Below are 15,747 nucleotides of genomic sequence, written 5' to 3'. Positions count from 1 at the left end.
TGTAGCGACGATAGACCCTTACTTGTCCGGACAAAGTTATACTAAACATCTTCAGGGCTAGAGGGCACGAAGTGCCTGGAAGCCCCACTACCTTTTTTTTTTTTTACTTGTCAGGATTTAATCAGACCAACTGTAGGGGCATCCAAAACCAAGATTTTTATTGATCCTTATCTTATGTCATATGGATAAGAGAAATCATATAATAAAATCGAAAAACAGTCTTTAGATTTTTACATCATTGAATTTTTCACTTTTTTAAGAGCAAAACGATAATTTTATAAATTCACGTTCTCAGAAAAGCACCCATCATATTTGTTATTCGATGCTAATGATTAAATCATATGCATATTGATTCATGATCCTATGCTGTTAATATTCAATCATCGCTATCCATAAACAAATGGAAAATCCAAAAAAATTAAAAACGTTTCAATATTTCATGTTTAACAAATCAAACAAATATTTTAAGCGCATCTAGAACCGACATCCAAGCTATCATGGCTGGGACGCATAGGATTGTTGAAAAGAAAATCAAAGTTGATGCACAACCAGGACCAGTTTCATTTGTATGAGCTAATAAGAAACTTGCGGTTGCGGTAGGTAATGAAGCCAAAATCGTACACTGCTTGGCCAATGTGTGATCGACATTGAGAACTTTACAAAAAACTACCGCCATGAATGACATCATAAAGTGACGGATGAAAATACAGAAGAAAAACTGACCCCATGGACATGCAATGATGGACATTTGGGAAAGGAAGCCACCAACACATAAAAGACATAGTGCAAGAACACCGTTGGCAGCAATATCAGCTAAAGACTGAATGAAAGTACAAAAATTCCATCCGAAGCCGGCCCAAATGAAACTAATGATATTACCGAACATGATTGGGTTTAGAACAATATTTTTGATGATTGTCAGTAAAATTTTAAAGGAAAATTTTTCAACAATTCCATCTTTGTTTTCTTCATGCTTTTTATTTCTCATTTTAATCTGATATATATTTGAAACTATAAGATATATAGGAACTGTAACAATGTCATTTGTTAAGTTTAATATTGTGACCATAACTGTATTTTCGCCCCAAATGACTTCAAAGAAAGGAATCCCAATAATCAGAAAGTTTGTATATATTGATGGTAATGTTGAACTGCAATAGTAATAAAAATTCTTTTCGTTTCGATAAAGAAATATCACTGTACAAACGAGATAGTTTGCCGTAATCATTAACAAACCTATAAGCATTGGATGGAAGTCAATTTGCGAAAATTTTTGCTTTGCAACGGCTCGAAATATTAATGGTGGGTAACATAATTTCAGAAGGAACTTATTTGTGGAATTAATTGTTTCTTTGTTGATAAGACTAAGCTTTGTTATTATATATCCAATTGCTATAATCAGCAGAAGAGTGATGCCTGTTTGTATTACTGGCCAATAATCCATAATGAAAAAAATTTTCTTCACAAAAAAATTCACTTCAATTGAATTGAATAGTCGATTGGTTTATGGCTATTTAGATTGTCGGGATATAAGGGGTTCTTCATGAAAAACAAGATTATTAAACCATCAAAAGTGACAAAAATTATTTTTATTTGAATTAACCTCGCAGATTATATGAAAATTAACCTCGATGGCAAGATATGACATCAATTCTTATTGAAGCTCACAATACAAAGAGCATCCTTCACTTTCCATTATTCTTGGTTTTGATTGCATTACCCTACATTTTTTAACAATTAATCTTTAATATAAGATATCATTATATATTAATTACAATCGATAGGACAATTAAATTCTGTTCGATACCTAATTTGGTTGAGAAGAAATTTTCAAATTTCATTTGTATTTTAATAGCCCTAAAATAAGTAAAATATCTTTTTCATTGATCAGTTCAATGTTTTCCAATCACTTTGCGGAACAATTACAATAGATTGAACATTTGCAAGTAATACACGCCTGTCAAATAAGTAATATTCATTTGATTTTCTACAAATATTAAATTAAAGGATAGAATAATGAATCAATTATACAATTCTATTAGAAATGATATGATTTATTACTGAAAAATATTCCAAAAATGATTTTGTTTTAATTCGGCAAATTTATCATAAAAATTCAGTTTCGTTGATTAAACTAAACGTCATTACATCTGATTCTGTAAATAATCATGACAACATCAAATTTAAATTAAAAAATATATTTCTGAATAAGAAATGTGAAATGAATCGAAATATTGAACGTTTGCACACTATCGTTTTACAGTTTATCAGCCTTATGAGTATTGAACATGTTGATAATTGTATGACTGAACGAACCTGGAAAAATGTAGTTTTTGATTCAATAAATTGGTTGACAACATCATTGAAATTTTGAATATACTGACTGCAACCACAGATAATAGATAAAATTAAGCAATTATCAATGAAATTACTTGCAGTATTGAAATAACATACACGTGGCTTTGAATAAAACGATATAAGTGAGGTTTTGAATTGTTTCACTCATGGATTGCAAAAAATATATTTTTTAGTTCTGCAACTTATTGGTAATTGATTACAATCAATTAGATTCTAGAATAAGTTGCGTAATTTTTTTTAATCAAATATGAAATTGAGAACCGAATATTAAATGAAAAATAAATCAACTTTTATAAAGGAATATGATCGAATGCAGTTAATGATAAATTATGTATCATAAAGATGGTTATGTCAAATATTTTTTTCAAAGAATTTTTGTGAATTTTCAAAGTGATCTCAGAAAATAACCATCGTATTTCCATAAAAAATATGAAATGATATTTTCTTTTCATCACTTTTAAGTTAAGCCTAGTTAATATGATTTTAAGATATCTTTAATCATTTTCAATTCTGAGTAATTATGTAATTATGCTCCTTTCTTGAAGATATATTCTGTTTATTTAAAATGTTAAAATCAATAGCAATTCTAACTGCTTTGTCAAAATTATGTTATATCAATATTTTAAGAAAACTAAGGTGAACATATCAAATTAGCAACAAAAAATCAAATTCAAATTTTCGTTTAAGAATTGAAAATCTTAAGGGTGCACACGAGAGGATCATGTAAACTTCAGAATTTAGAACCTTATTTTTAGGCATTATCTTGGCTACCTATTTAGGCTCGAAAAGCAAAAAATATCAAAAAATACAACTTGACTCCATTATGACCCTTTCATGGAGGTAGTTTTTATCCGCTAGTATTTTCCCTTTGAATCTCTTTACAATTCGAAATCAAATTCAAACCTCAGTAGAAGAAAGGAAGAATCGACTTACTACGGTTGTAATACGAATAAATACATATATTTAATTATTTTTATTTACATAATAATTGTTTGAAGCTCATATTCCATCAAATTTTTAAATAAAAACATTAAAATGTTGAAAATGTTCATATATTTTAATAGGGTTTTGGCACTTTATTGAGGAATTACTACATACATAGTCGAACTGAACTTGATATTTTGAAATTTAAATTATTTATCAAAATTAAAATTTAACTTGAAATTTATAATTATTTAGTCATATTTTGCATAATTCTAAGTAGATTTTGTAAAAAATCAAGAAAGAAAAAAATTAAAGTGCTTTATTTTTTCTTTTTTATAATAATACATATTATTATATAATTAACATTTTCATAATGTTTCACCCTTTCAAAAATATAATCCTCCTCTCAAAGAAACGTACATACGGGTGGCCTCTTTTTTCAAAAAATTAAAATTTGAAATTTTGGGCTCAAATATTAGAGATTTTTTCAACCTTCAACGATATATGTTGTCTATATCAGACCTCCTTTCTTTTTGATACTTAACATTGTTCCTAAATCTTAGCCGTTAAGGCTGTTCTGAAAATATTTTTTTTTTCGAAAAAATTCGAAAAAAATTCTTAAAATTCAAAAATCCCTTAATTCCTGAGGATTTTGGAAAAAAGTTTTTACATGAACATGTGTATATTATATGAAGTATATTGATAAGGTAAAAATCAAATTTTATTGCATATTCATCGAGAAAATAAACTAACGAATCCCTCAAAATTGAGAGGGTAATCCTCCTCCTCTCAAATAAACGTACATACGGGTGCACCCTTAATATTGAATTCCCTCAGCAACACATACATATAGTGATGAATCAAATTTTAAATGTTCGGGATTTCATTGTATTTAATTTCTACAATTTGAATCCTCTCAATAAATTGAATTATTTATGATCGTCAATTGGATATCATTTCTCATGATGAGTTAAATTTATTCTATTTTTTCAATATTACTCAAAGCCGTCCGTTTTTATATCCAAACAAACTCTTTCATTTTTTCTTGAAAAATTTGATAAAAATACGACCATCTATTAATATTTTAAAAATCTTTACGTATTCGTCCTATTAACTAAAAATATCCAAACATAATTTCATGAGATAAACCAATAAAAATCTGTCAAACACTTTATTTCAAATTCATGACAACACTGCCAAGTGATTGTGCTTGTTCCAGGAAAGGTTTTAAAGCTCTCTTTACAAAGAAAGAGGACGAGAAACTTATCAAACTTGTTAAATTTTATCCAAAGAGGAAAGATATTAATTGGAAATTCATTTCACAACAGATGGGCAACAGAACTGTTAGACAATGCAAAGAAAGATTCTTTAACTATCTTGATAATAAGATCAATAGATCAGAATTCTCACCAGAGGAGAATTTATTCATTCTACAGAAGGTTAATGAAATTGGCAAAAAATGGACAAAAATTAGTTCATTAATGAAGAATAGAACTGATGTAGCTGTAAAATCCCAATATAAGAAATTAATGAGGAGAAACGCTACTCTTGAAAATGTAATGTCAATTTCAACTGAACCATATTCGACTTGCAAGAGTCGCAAGTGTGTTGGTCTTGATGAGGTGCATACTGACTGCTTGGGCTTGATTCCCAAACAAGAACGTTATGAGCCATATGAAAATAAATCAGATGATATCAATGATGTAGTTAATACATTATTCGAATCAATCGATTATAGCGAAATTAATATGGCCGACTTACCAATCATTTAATTATTTTATTATATTAAATGTTCCTTCTTACGTATTATTATTAAAATGTTAATAACATTTATCACTATATTCTAAGGTTCAATTGAATTTAACTATTTTATTTTTTTGTGTGAGAACCTCTTGTAAATATTTCAAATTTATAAAGAGAAGCTTTCAACTCTATATTAAAGGAGAAACTGCATAATTTAAAACATTTAATTCAGCATATGTCATGATAACGATGTATGAGCAATCAACAGTGTATGAACAACTTGAAATAAATTTAAAATAATAAGTCATACAAAACATGATGGGAGTGAAAGATTAGATTTGTTGTATGCTAAAATTAGTTCTTCTAGATTTGTAAATAAATTATGTTAATAAAAATCGAGATAAGAAATTTAAAAGCACTATGATAAAATATCAAGTAATAAAGATAATATTAGATGAATACTAATGTAAAATTTGTTAAAATATGGTATTTTGAAGAATAATATAAATTTATTATCAGAGTAATTAAAGAATGAATAATTTAATATTCGTGCATACATAAATGTGCAAAACTAAATGCTTGATTATTCATATTGAATATCGCTGGTAGAGATTTAATATGCTGAGACAAATGAAAAATTTATCAAGCAATCGGTTCAGTAAGAAGAGCTGATATGCTTTCAAAGCTGGATGAAAAACAACAAATATTTTGGCAGCTTATTGAGTAGGTTTGAATTGAATTGAATTTTTTTAATAATAATTAATTACAATATTCATAAAATCATTTTTATGTAAATGGAGAACAAGCTAGAATTTATCTAAAATTTCAAAAGAAAAATTTTCTCAAAAAAACATTTTGTGAAAAAATATTGTTTTGTTAATATTATTATTTAAATGTGATTGTAAAGAAGAATTAATTTAAAGACTTTGAAAATTCTTCGTTTATTTTACGCGTTATTTGAATTAAAAGAATTATAAAATACAAAGTCAAGTTGTGATATGTTGGATGGTAAATGATTATAAACAAAAATCGAAATTTGGTCAGTTGAAACGCAATCTACTTTCAAAAAAAATTGTAAAAATTTGAAAGAATTACAAGAAAACCTACAAAATCAGTTTTATTAAAAATTTGCAATATATATTGTATTTGCTATAAAATCAAATTTAGGACAAAGTATTTGTAAAATTCTCAAATTTTCGAGATATAATGAGTCAGAGAATTCCTACTGTATATACAAAGTATAGCCAAACCCAAATAATTCTAATTTCAATCAATTTCAATATAACTCTACATTTTCAGAGGAAAATCTTCAATTCTTTACAATTTCATGCAATTCAATATGCTTCACAATTATTGTGAACCATTACTGATTCTCCTAAAATTTTCGAACATATTATTTTTAACATCAATATGGATGCATTCTTAAATAAATATTTTAAAATATTTCTGATAACAGTTTCCCTTTCATTGCCATTCAAAAACCGTGTTAATTCAATAATTATACCATTCAGAAATCAATAATCCAACACTATTAAATGCGAAAATATTCTATTCAATTCAATTAATTGAAATCACATTATTTACTTCCAAATCAATTTCTTTTCTGGCTTGCATTTTCCTAATATACTTTAAACATAAAAACAACAAATGCTTTTTTACGCCAATCAATTTTTATTTATATTTTGAAAATGAATACCCTTCATTTCCAGGTATCATCGTCACTTTTATTTTGGTGGTAATTTTTGTTTAAATCATAACTCGATGAATATCGTGTTCTAGAATGCGAGAATAGCATCACTAGTTAGAGCACATACTGAATATAAATACTTTGTACTTTTTATTTGTTTTTGATATCATGACCTAATGAGATAGTTTAAGGAAATAAAAGTCAAATTAAATAAATTAAATATTATTTTTATACAATGTAGTATCTATTTATCATATTTTTTATGAATTTACTAAAGAAAAATTTTTGCATTTCAAAAACGTTGATTCCAGGCTCGCATCAAAATTGGTATTTACATAGTATGATTCGTGCGAAAATATAATTAAAATCCAAAAAGGAGATTCGACCAAACCGTTTAACCGCCAAAAATGAAATATTGCCAAATACAAAAAGAATTAAGCCAAACAAATTTTCAATGTATGTACTATTTATTTTTTATACTTTCAATATTTTTTTAATTTTTTTTATTAAATATTAGGTTTTGGAATGATTCAGTTATATATTCATGTAAATCCTATAGGTAGAAAGCATCTTTGAGCTTCAAAATTTTGAAATCTCTTAACAATAGTGCCAAGTCAGTAGCATATTTTAAAACTTGGATTAGTTTGGTATTTCTTTAATAATATATGATGACATTGAAGAATAATGAGCTTAATCTCTAAGGGCATCCAGTTTCAAATTTCTGACAAAAAAATTTGAAAATTGTAGTTTTACCATTTTAATTTTACCAATATACGATTTACTTAATAAACTGCTACGAATTAAAAAAAAAAAAAAAAAAAGGTATTGGGGCTTCCAGGCACTTCGTGCCCTCTAGCCCCGAAGATGTTTAGTATAAAACCGCTTTTTAACTTCACTTAAAATGCCACGTAAGCTACATAAGAATATACGTAAGAGGAAGAGAGCATTGAAACATCCAATAGTAAAACTGACACCACAACAACAGTTGCAACAACAAATGCTGAATGACCCCACTATGTTGCAACAAATGTCAAGCAATCCTATGCTTTTAAACCGATCATTGGTGCACAGAGTGGAGGTTTAAGAGCGGCACTTTTAGCAAAATGGCAGGCTATGGTGGAGCTGCAGACAACGCCTATAACCCTCAAAGTCAAATGAATTTGAGTTCACTCAAAAATCAATAGCAGATGTCAAAAGTCAAACATAGACATACAGAAGCAAATAAGTGAAAACGAAAAGAAACTAGAATATGACAGACACACAAAGAAACTCAATGAGTTAAACGTAGAGAAAAAGAAGAAAGAAGAAACAATGAAAGAACTAAGTACAGAGGAATATGCGAAAAAAGTGTCAGAAAAAGCAGCAGAAGTAGCAAAAATGGAACAAGATGTTATAAATTTGAAAAACCATACTACTCATATAAAGTACTGAAAGATGAAGAAATAAACAAAAAAACCCTGAAGACAATATGGATAGCAGAAATAAAAAAGAAGTTGAAGCAAATGTAAAGGCAGAAAACTTTTACAGTTGCAGAACCAAACCGTACAGTATGAAACATTAGCACAAGAAAGTAAAAAAACGACGCAGCATGCAAAAGGCAATGAAAAGCGCAGAATATATAAAAGCTAACAATGACTGGTTAGATGCCCAAGCCAACGCTAAAGCAGCCCAACTCATAGGGTCAATAAGGACAAAAATACAAGCGGATGAAGACAGTTCAAATGAAACTTTAAAAATGCTGACTTTAAGAACGCCTTCGAAGCTCTCATAGTAAGGTGAAAAATGAACGACTTCTCATCTGGAAAGAAACTGAAGTCTGAAGGTTTCGACAAAGAGTTAAAAGAAGTAGCACAAAATATGACGAAATAACAGATGCAGCAAAGACAGGCATGCAAAGTGCCTATGACGCCGTTAGAGCAACTGTTGTGAAAGTCAAGAAAAAGAGTTACAACAGACCAAAACAGACCTAGTAAATGCTTTCTTAAAAACGAAAAGTCAGGTAGGACATTAGCTGCAGATGGAACATATGTGCCAGCTGGTGGAACTATATTACCAGCTGGTGGAACTTATATACTAGCTATGGAACTTATATACCACCAAACCCTCCAAGAGAAGCACCTGCACCAGAGTACTACTAAACATTTACATCGTCACATGGACACAGACACAGGCATGCACCAAAACCAGCACAACAACCACCTCCAACCAGCACAACAACCAACAGTTACAAAACCCTGCACAAACCAGCACAGCAACCAACAGTCAAAACCTGCACAACCAGCACAGCAACCAACAGTTCAAAACCCTGCACAACAACAACCACAAACAGAGCAAGGACATAAAAAGTAGAGAACAAGGAAACCAAGAATTCTTAAAAATGCTTAAAGAAGACTATGGTTACCCAATACTATTGACTTTAGTGACAGATATAAAGAAGCTATTGAAAGTTCAAGAAGGAAATACTGACCCGAACCTATTTAGCTTTATGGCTCACACCAAATGGATATAATTTCAAACCTGGAAAATACAAGCTCGCAAGGGATATGATTTAATAGCATATCATCAAATGACATGAACGAATTTACTCCGAGATATTTGGTGTCAGAGCTAAATGACAATTCAACTTTCTTCATGAAACGCGTAAAAAATAGAGACGGAACGAAAGAAAAAGGTTATGAATGCAATGACTTAAATAGGGAACTTGTTGAAAACGGTCTCGGAATATGAAATGCCAGCAGATGAAGTAAAGAAACTCCACAGGAAGAAGTTCAGATACAACCAGACATGGAAGAAATAGTTCAGCAACAACAGCTAGAGAAGCCTGAGAAGAAACGAACAAGTCCTCCTTTGGAAACTAACTTCACAGAACTAGATGAAGATTTGGAACAGCCGAAAAATCTTGACCCTCAACAAGAGTTGCGGAGAATATGGAATTTTCCAAGAGTCAAAAAAATTCGGCTGACATAGTAGAAGAATATCGAAAAATGTTTGCCGACATACAAAAGACTCCAACACAGATGAAAATATTCAGCATAGAATGGAAGCACTGAAAGAAAATGTACACAATACAACAACCCTTTTTACTTACGAGCATTTAACGTTCAATCTTTGGTGAACTCGGTGAAAATAAAAGGTTAAATTTCACCACAACTAAGAAATGAAACATTGTTTAAAGTTCATTCAGAACCTACCAAATGGAAACAAACCTACTTTTGTTTCTGCAGACGATGGAACTACAATGAGATGGGGTCATAAAGCTAACCCGGATAGGTGGTTCATAAACTTACAACCACAATTCCAAGAAGTTGTGACGCAATGGAAGTCAATGGTGAACCAGATATAGCTGGTATTTTAGCGCGGCTTTAATGCCATTGAAAGATATGAAACATGCAGATATTTTGGACCAGTATGAAATGAACATGGCTGATGGAAATATAACACCTGACGTTCTAGAACATTTATCTCAAAGAACTACACAGAACCATAAGATGGTATATTTGGTGAAGAGTTTAGAAAGAAAGTTAGGAAGAGAAGGAAGAGAACCTATTGTACATGACCTTGCAAAGAAAGTTTACAAAATGTCATAAAAACTTACTTTGCAGACATGAACTGAGAAGGGATGAATATTTAAGTAAACTCAAATGGACAGTACCAAATGAAATGTTAGTATTGAAAAACATGTTCCTTGACAAAATAAAACCAACTACAGAAATAAAGACGCAAGACTGAAACGATTGGGTAAAAGCTTTCCCATTCACAAAAGATATATTGGTAACATGGAAAGAAAACCAGAATGGCTACAAAAACATATATTTGGAAACGAGCTTATTCCATATGGACAGCCTGTTTGAAGAGCTTGAACCGGAAACTCAGGAAAGAGTCATGCAAACAATACGCGAAGACTCAAATACAAACTATGACAAAACTCTTCTAGGATATAGGTTACCTGAGATGGCGACCAGAGCCAAAGGCAAAAAGGACATGGGAAATTTACAACATACTAGTGTGAACATGAGGCAAAGATGCAACAACTTAAAGCAGGGCAAGTTACCAAAAGCGACACCAAAGAAGAAGAGTAGAACAAAGTGAAAAGTAGTGAAGAAGTAACTTCATCTAGTGAAAGTAGTGGCAATGAAGGAAAAAGAAGAGTTAAAAACTCAGTCAGGAAGAAAGTAAAGCTTGGTCCAGTGGGTTCTATTATGACACATAAATCAACTATTCTATATTTTTACCCATATGAAATGTACGCCGCTCAGAATATAACGCAACAGTTGGATGCCATGAAGGAAATGTTTCCGAATGGTATAACGAATGCGACAATGCCATTAGAAGGTCAGAAATAGTCCTGGAACTTACGAATATACAACTGCTGTTTCTTATGGAAAGTAGGTGAGTTTGGGGAAGGTTCTTCAACAACAGTAGATATTGCTTGCGACAGGTTTCATATATTTCTATTGACAACTCATTTCTATACGTGGAACAAGACATTGAAATAAAACCTTCTGCCAAGTTGTCTGACAAGAAAGGTTGCAATGGAATTTTCTATGTCGGATACCAATATGCTCCAGAAGTTTTATGGGATATAAGATATATTCTAACTCTGATTAGTTCAAACAGTAACATGGGCAAACTATGAATGGTTCGCTTTGAGAAACTCAGTACAACCACAAGCTAGAGAAAAAACAGACCATATGCAACTATTGAGAAAATAAGAAGACTTGACCCTAACGTTCCAGGAGTTTATGTTAACCTTTCTGGTTCAGATGGAATGCAGTAACCAAAGTAAAAATGAAACTTAGAGTTCCTTTGTCATCTTTCCTCATCTTCAGGTTTTTAAGATACTTGCCAAACTGGGCAGGAAAAAATTCTATCGAACTTACTCAAGCAAAAATAACTTAGTATTGCACCAACACAAGAACCATTCACTTTACTGTAGCTGGAACTGGTGGAGCCAAGTTCTGTGACTTTTGCAAAGAAAAAGTTGACTTAGACTTTGGTTTCTCAAACCTCAACACTGAGTAAACTATATATTCAATGCTGCTGGAACTGCTTGGGACCCAGTTAAGTTCACATGCGAAAAATTTGAATGCAAGAGAATAGAAACAGACTTGCAGTCTAATGTTGGACCCAGATATTTCAAATGCTTTAGCTGCCAAATATATTGCAGTTCCACTTATGTTCCCTATACACCAAATATCTGTCAAAGACTTTGCAGGTGAAGTTGGAAACCAAAGTGCTGACCAGGTGCAAGAACAGATATTGCCTTAACAACTGCAATGAAACATGCAGAATACTTTTTGTACTGTTCAGACGAACTATAAATGACTATTCCTGTTTCTACAACCCGGTATTAAAATATCATAATAACATAGATGGCAAATATATCCAAGAGAAGAATATTCCACAGTTGAGGATATGAGGTCATACAACTTGACATTAGATGCTATGAACTTTAACAACAACTTCACAACAACCATTAAACCTGAAATGCAAAGTTCTATTATGCCATATGTGAAAGTATGGACTCATTACAGGAGGTCAAAAAACTCAATATACAAATGGAGACCGTTCAAACTTTGGCTTGGCATTCCATTTGACTCAGAAGACTTTATGGTGGTATTTCAACTGTTGGTACAGTTCAAATACAATATACTGGTGACAGAGACGGTCCAGATGAATTGAAAGCAAAGAAGTTTACAAAACCAATAGCACTTTTCACGGAAGATGCTCTTTTGAAGATTCGTTCGATGAAACCTGCTGGGGCTCCTCAGATTGGTATAACGACAGCTTCCATCGAGCAGATTTTGGCAGCAGGTCAGTAAGTTGTTCTTGAACTGACTTCTCTCCGTCAAATATTGACAGTACGCCAGTTTTGATATAATATTGTATTATAAAACTTACCTTTAGAAATATCGGTCAGTTTTGTTGTTATATTTTTGTCTGCTTCAAGAACTTTCACCATCTCGGTTATACCAACTTTCTTTGCTTTATGAAAATATTTTGGTTCAGCAAAGACTGCTATTCTATAACATTTTCCATTGTTTGTGTAAAGAACTACTCTGTCAATGAACTTTGTATTGTTTGTGTGTGTAAACTTTGTTTTGCTTCAATTCGAAGAGATACTCGAATACGTCCATCTTTTTATTCTAAGTAAAATGTCATTTCCGAAAAATAGAAGCGTAAGTGTTTAAAAGGTTTAATGGCGATGGCAGATGTGAAGTTAAATTCACCAACTCAAACAAACAGTCAAAGTGTTGTTGTCAATGTCAAAGACAGAGATGTTGAAGTGGGGAAACCATACGAAGACGAAGATGGTATAACAATAGTTCCTGTAAAAGAACAACCAACATACCCTGAAGTTAGCAGAGACTTAAGTTCTGTTGCAGATATTCGAAACGACTACCAACAACTTAAAGACAAACTTAAAACTCAGGAGAAGATTTGTCAGGCTTTGGGTCTAATGTTAAACTTGGTCGAACACAACCCTGTAAAAGTGAACTCATATGTCATTGCACCTCATGAAGTTTTGAAAGAACTATTGAAACTTTTGACAGAGGCAGACGATATAAACATCAAAGAAATAGAACCCGACATTGCTTGCTGTGGTGTTTCATATAATGTCATTGACAAGATATACGTTATGAAAGGAGGTGAAACGTTGAACTTAAAATATAGTTTCCCAGACGTCATAAAAATATTTGACGACCACAACATTTCATTAAAGTTTTGTTTGCTAAGTAAAAATGTCAAAACTTCTTGAAAGATGTTTGAAGAAAAACAATATAGACTTTATTTCATGTAAAGGACTTTACACACTTTTGAACGATATGAAAGACCCTGTTTTGTTTGTTCGTGTAGACAAAGGAAAGTTCTATGTCTTTACAAAATATTTGAACTTCTTAGACAGAGAACTTCAAGAAACGCCATGTGAAAGTTTAGATGAAGTTCTTCTCCACTTTCAGAAAAACTTTTAAATATATGTAAATGGCAGAAGACATAGTGGTTTATACTATTACGACTAAAAACCCTGAGTCATATAATTCTATAACAACAAACTTACAAAGTCCTCAAGGACGATATTGTAAACTGACCTTAAACACGATGACGACTAAAGCCTGTTTTGCTCTTTTGACACCAGAAGACTTTTATTGTTGTGAATGGTAAAAAATACTCCTTTGAAGATACTTACTCAGATATACCACCAACAGGTTTTGTTGACTTATTTAATACTTTAAGGACGGATGTAACATGTGCTGCAACTAGAGCAGGTTTCATTATGTTTGGATGTCCGACTGAGTTTAGTATAAACGATATGAGCTATAATACAAAACTTATATCTGGTTTTTACTACCAGTTTCCTATAACAGGAAAAGGTGTCATACAAGGTCTATCTTTCCATTGACTTTAAGTACACCTATTTTATATATTGTTTCAAACTTAGGTTCAAAGTGCTATTCGAATGTCGACAGAAACTACTATGACCAAAAGATACTCATGCGTATAAACAACACTTTCTCTGCTGGTTTGCCTATTGTTCATTCGAATGCAGAGTTTTCAGCTTTAGTAAACTCAAACACTTTAGCAAACATAAACTTAACCTTAGTTGACGCAAACTTTGTTCCTGTAAAACTTTTATGTCCTATGTATTTGTCAATGACGGCAGAAAGTTTCGAATTGGAAGATGCAACTGGTGAAAGTATTGTACTACAAGAACAACTTCAACAACAAATAGCTCAAGAACAACAAATGCAACAAATGGAACAAATGCAACAACAAAGTCAAGAACAACAAATAGCTCAAGAATAAAAAAAATATTTTTTTTATTTTTATAAAAAAATGTACAGAATAGACGTTTCAGATTTTTATGACTTCCAAGCGTTCAGAAATATGTGTCCATTTCGAGACTATAACAAAGCAGTCGAGAATTTGAAACGTTTAGTCATTTATGTCGACTCTGCCCCAGAATGTTATGTCATGAAAGAATGGGATGTTGTCTTTAACAAACCAAGAGCGACAATAGTTTCAGAACAAGAATGTAAACAGAAACTTAAGAAAATAAAAGTCGTACAAGTTGGTATGAAGATGTTAGATGCTTGGGATATCTTATTGTCAAAGTTAGATGATTTTTCAGTTCGTGGTATAAAGTTCTATACACCTTCTCCAAACTTCTATTCTATCTTCACTGGATATAAATACGAACAAGTAGAATGGAAAGAAAATGTTATAGAAGCTTGGTTAGACCATGTCAAAGAAATTATATGCAATGGAAACGAAAGAGTCTATGAGTATATCTTATGTTGGTTTGCAAACATCTTACAACATCCAAGTGCTAAAAATGAAACTGCTCTCATTGTAATTGGAAAACAAGGAACAGGTAAGAACACTTTCTTTACAGATATCTTATGCAAACTGTTAGAGGGCTATTCGAACCCGAATATGACAAACTTAGAAAACATCTGCGGTAAATTTAACTCTTCAATAGAGAATATGAAACTTATAGTATGTAACGAACTTCAAAGTATAGATACAACAAAAGTTTTGAACTCAGATGCTTTGAAGAGTCTTATAACAGACAAAGTTGGAGTTGTTGAAAGAAAGTATAGAGACCAAAGAGTTTGTGAAAATGTTGCAAATTTCATCATGGTTTCAAACAACGCCGTTCCGATGAAGTTAGAAAGTTCTGACAGAAGATATGTAGTTGTCAGAACGTCAGAAGCTCATATGCAAGATACAGAATATTTTGACGACTTAGCAGAAACTTTGACACCTAACTTTTACAACCACTTGTTCTCATATTTCATGACATTAGATATTTCAAGTTCAATCCAAGACAAATTCCACATACCGAAGAGAGACAAACATTGTTAGAAGCAAACAAGAGTGTATATGAACTGTTCATAGATGAAACTGACTTTGAGTGTTTAGATGAAAGGTCATTGTACGATTCGTATAAACAATATTGCAAGAGTATGGTTATATGACAGCGTCTAAACGAACATTCTTGGCAAATGTCAAAAGTCTTTTAGATGTTCAGA

General features: G+C 31.5%; 3 protein-coding genes and 1 pseudogene across 4 annotated transcripts, besides 2 other annotated features; 3 read left to right on the top strand and 1 right to left on the bottom strand.

The window, feature by feature from the left end:
- Positions 1–451: 451 nt before the first annotated feature.
- TVAGG3_0685840 (intracellular auxin transport) lies at positions 452–1,444 on the bottom strand (the record flags this gene model as incomplete). The annotated part of the gene is made up of 1 exon (XM_001299618.1): positions 452–1,444. The coding sequence occupies one exon, from the start codon at positions 1,442–1,444 to the stop codon at positions 452–454; it is 993 nt and encodes a 330-aa protein (XP_001299619.1).
- A 1,616-nt stretch (positions 1,445–3,060) lies between these two features.
- Positions 3,061–4,099: a mobile genetic element.
- Positions 4,100–4,451: 352 nt separating this feature from the next.
- On the top strand, positions 4,452–5,117 carry TVAGG3_0685820 (RNA polymerase II transcription regulator recruiting protein; the record flags this gene model as incomplete). Its single annotated transcript, XM_001299617.1, has 1 exon — positions 4,467–5,054. One exon carries the CDS (start codon positions 4,467–4,469, stop codon positions 5,052–5,054), a length of 588 nt encoding a protein of 195 aa, XP_001299618.1.
- A 9,248-nt stretch (positions 5,118–14,365) lies between these two features.
- TVAGG3_0685810 (uncharacterized protein) lies at positions 14,366–14,518 on the top strand (the record flags this gene model as incomplete). The annotated part of the gene is made up of 1 exon (XM_051242859.1): positions 14,366–14,518. One exon carries the CDS (start codon positions 14,366–14,368, stop codon positions 14,516–14,518), a length of 153 nt encoding a protein of 50 aa, XP_051089446.1.
- Positions 14,519–14,542: 24 nt separating this feature from the next.
- Positions 14,543–15,747: part of a mobile genetic element that runs on past the window's edge.
- On the top strand, positions 14,789–15,693 carry TVAGG3_0685800 (annotated as a pseudogene). The gene has a single exon. A coding segment is annotated over exon 1 (905 nt).

This window comes from Trichomonas vaginalis, chromosome III (assembly GCF_026262505.1).
Source record: "Trichomonas vaginalis G3 chromosome III, whole genome shotgun sequence".
In the NCBI taxonomy this organism is placed as follows: domain Eukaryota; phylum Parabasalia; order Trichomonadida; family Trichomonadidae; genus Trichomonas; species Trichomonas vaginalis.
The sequence above is the reverse complement of the archived record's forward strand: the minus strand, read 5'-3'. Positions and strand labels throughout refer to the sequence as shown.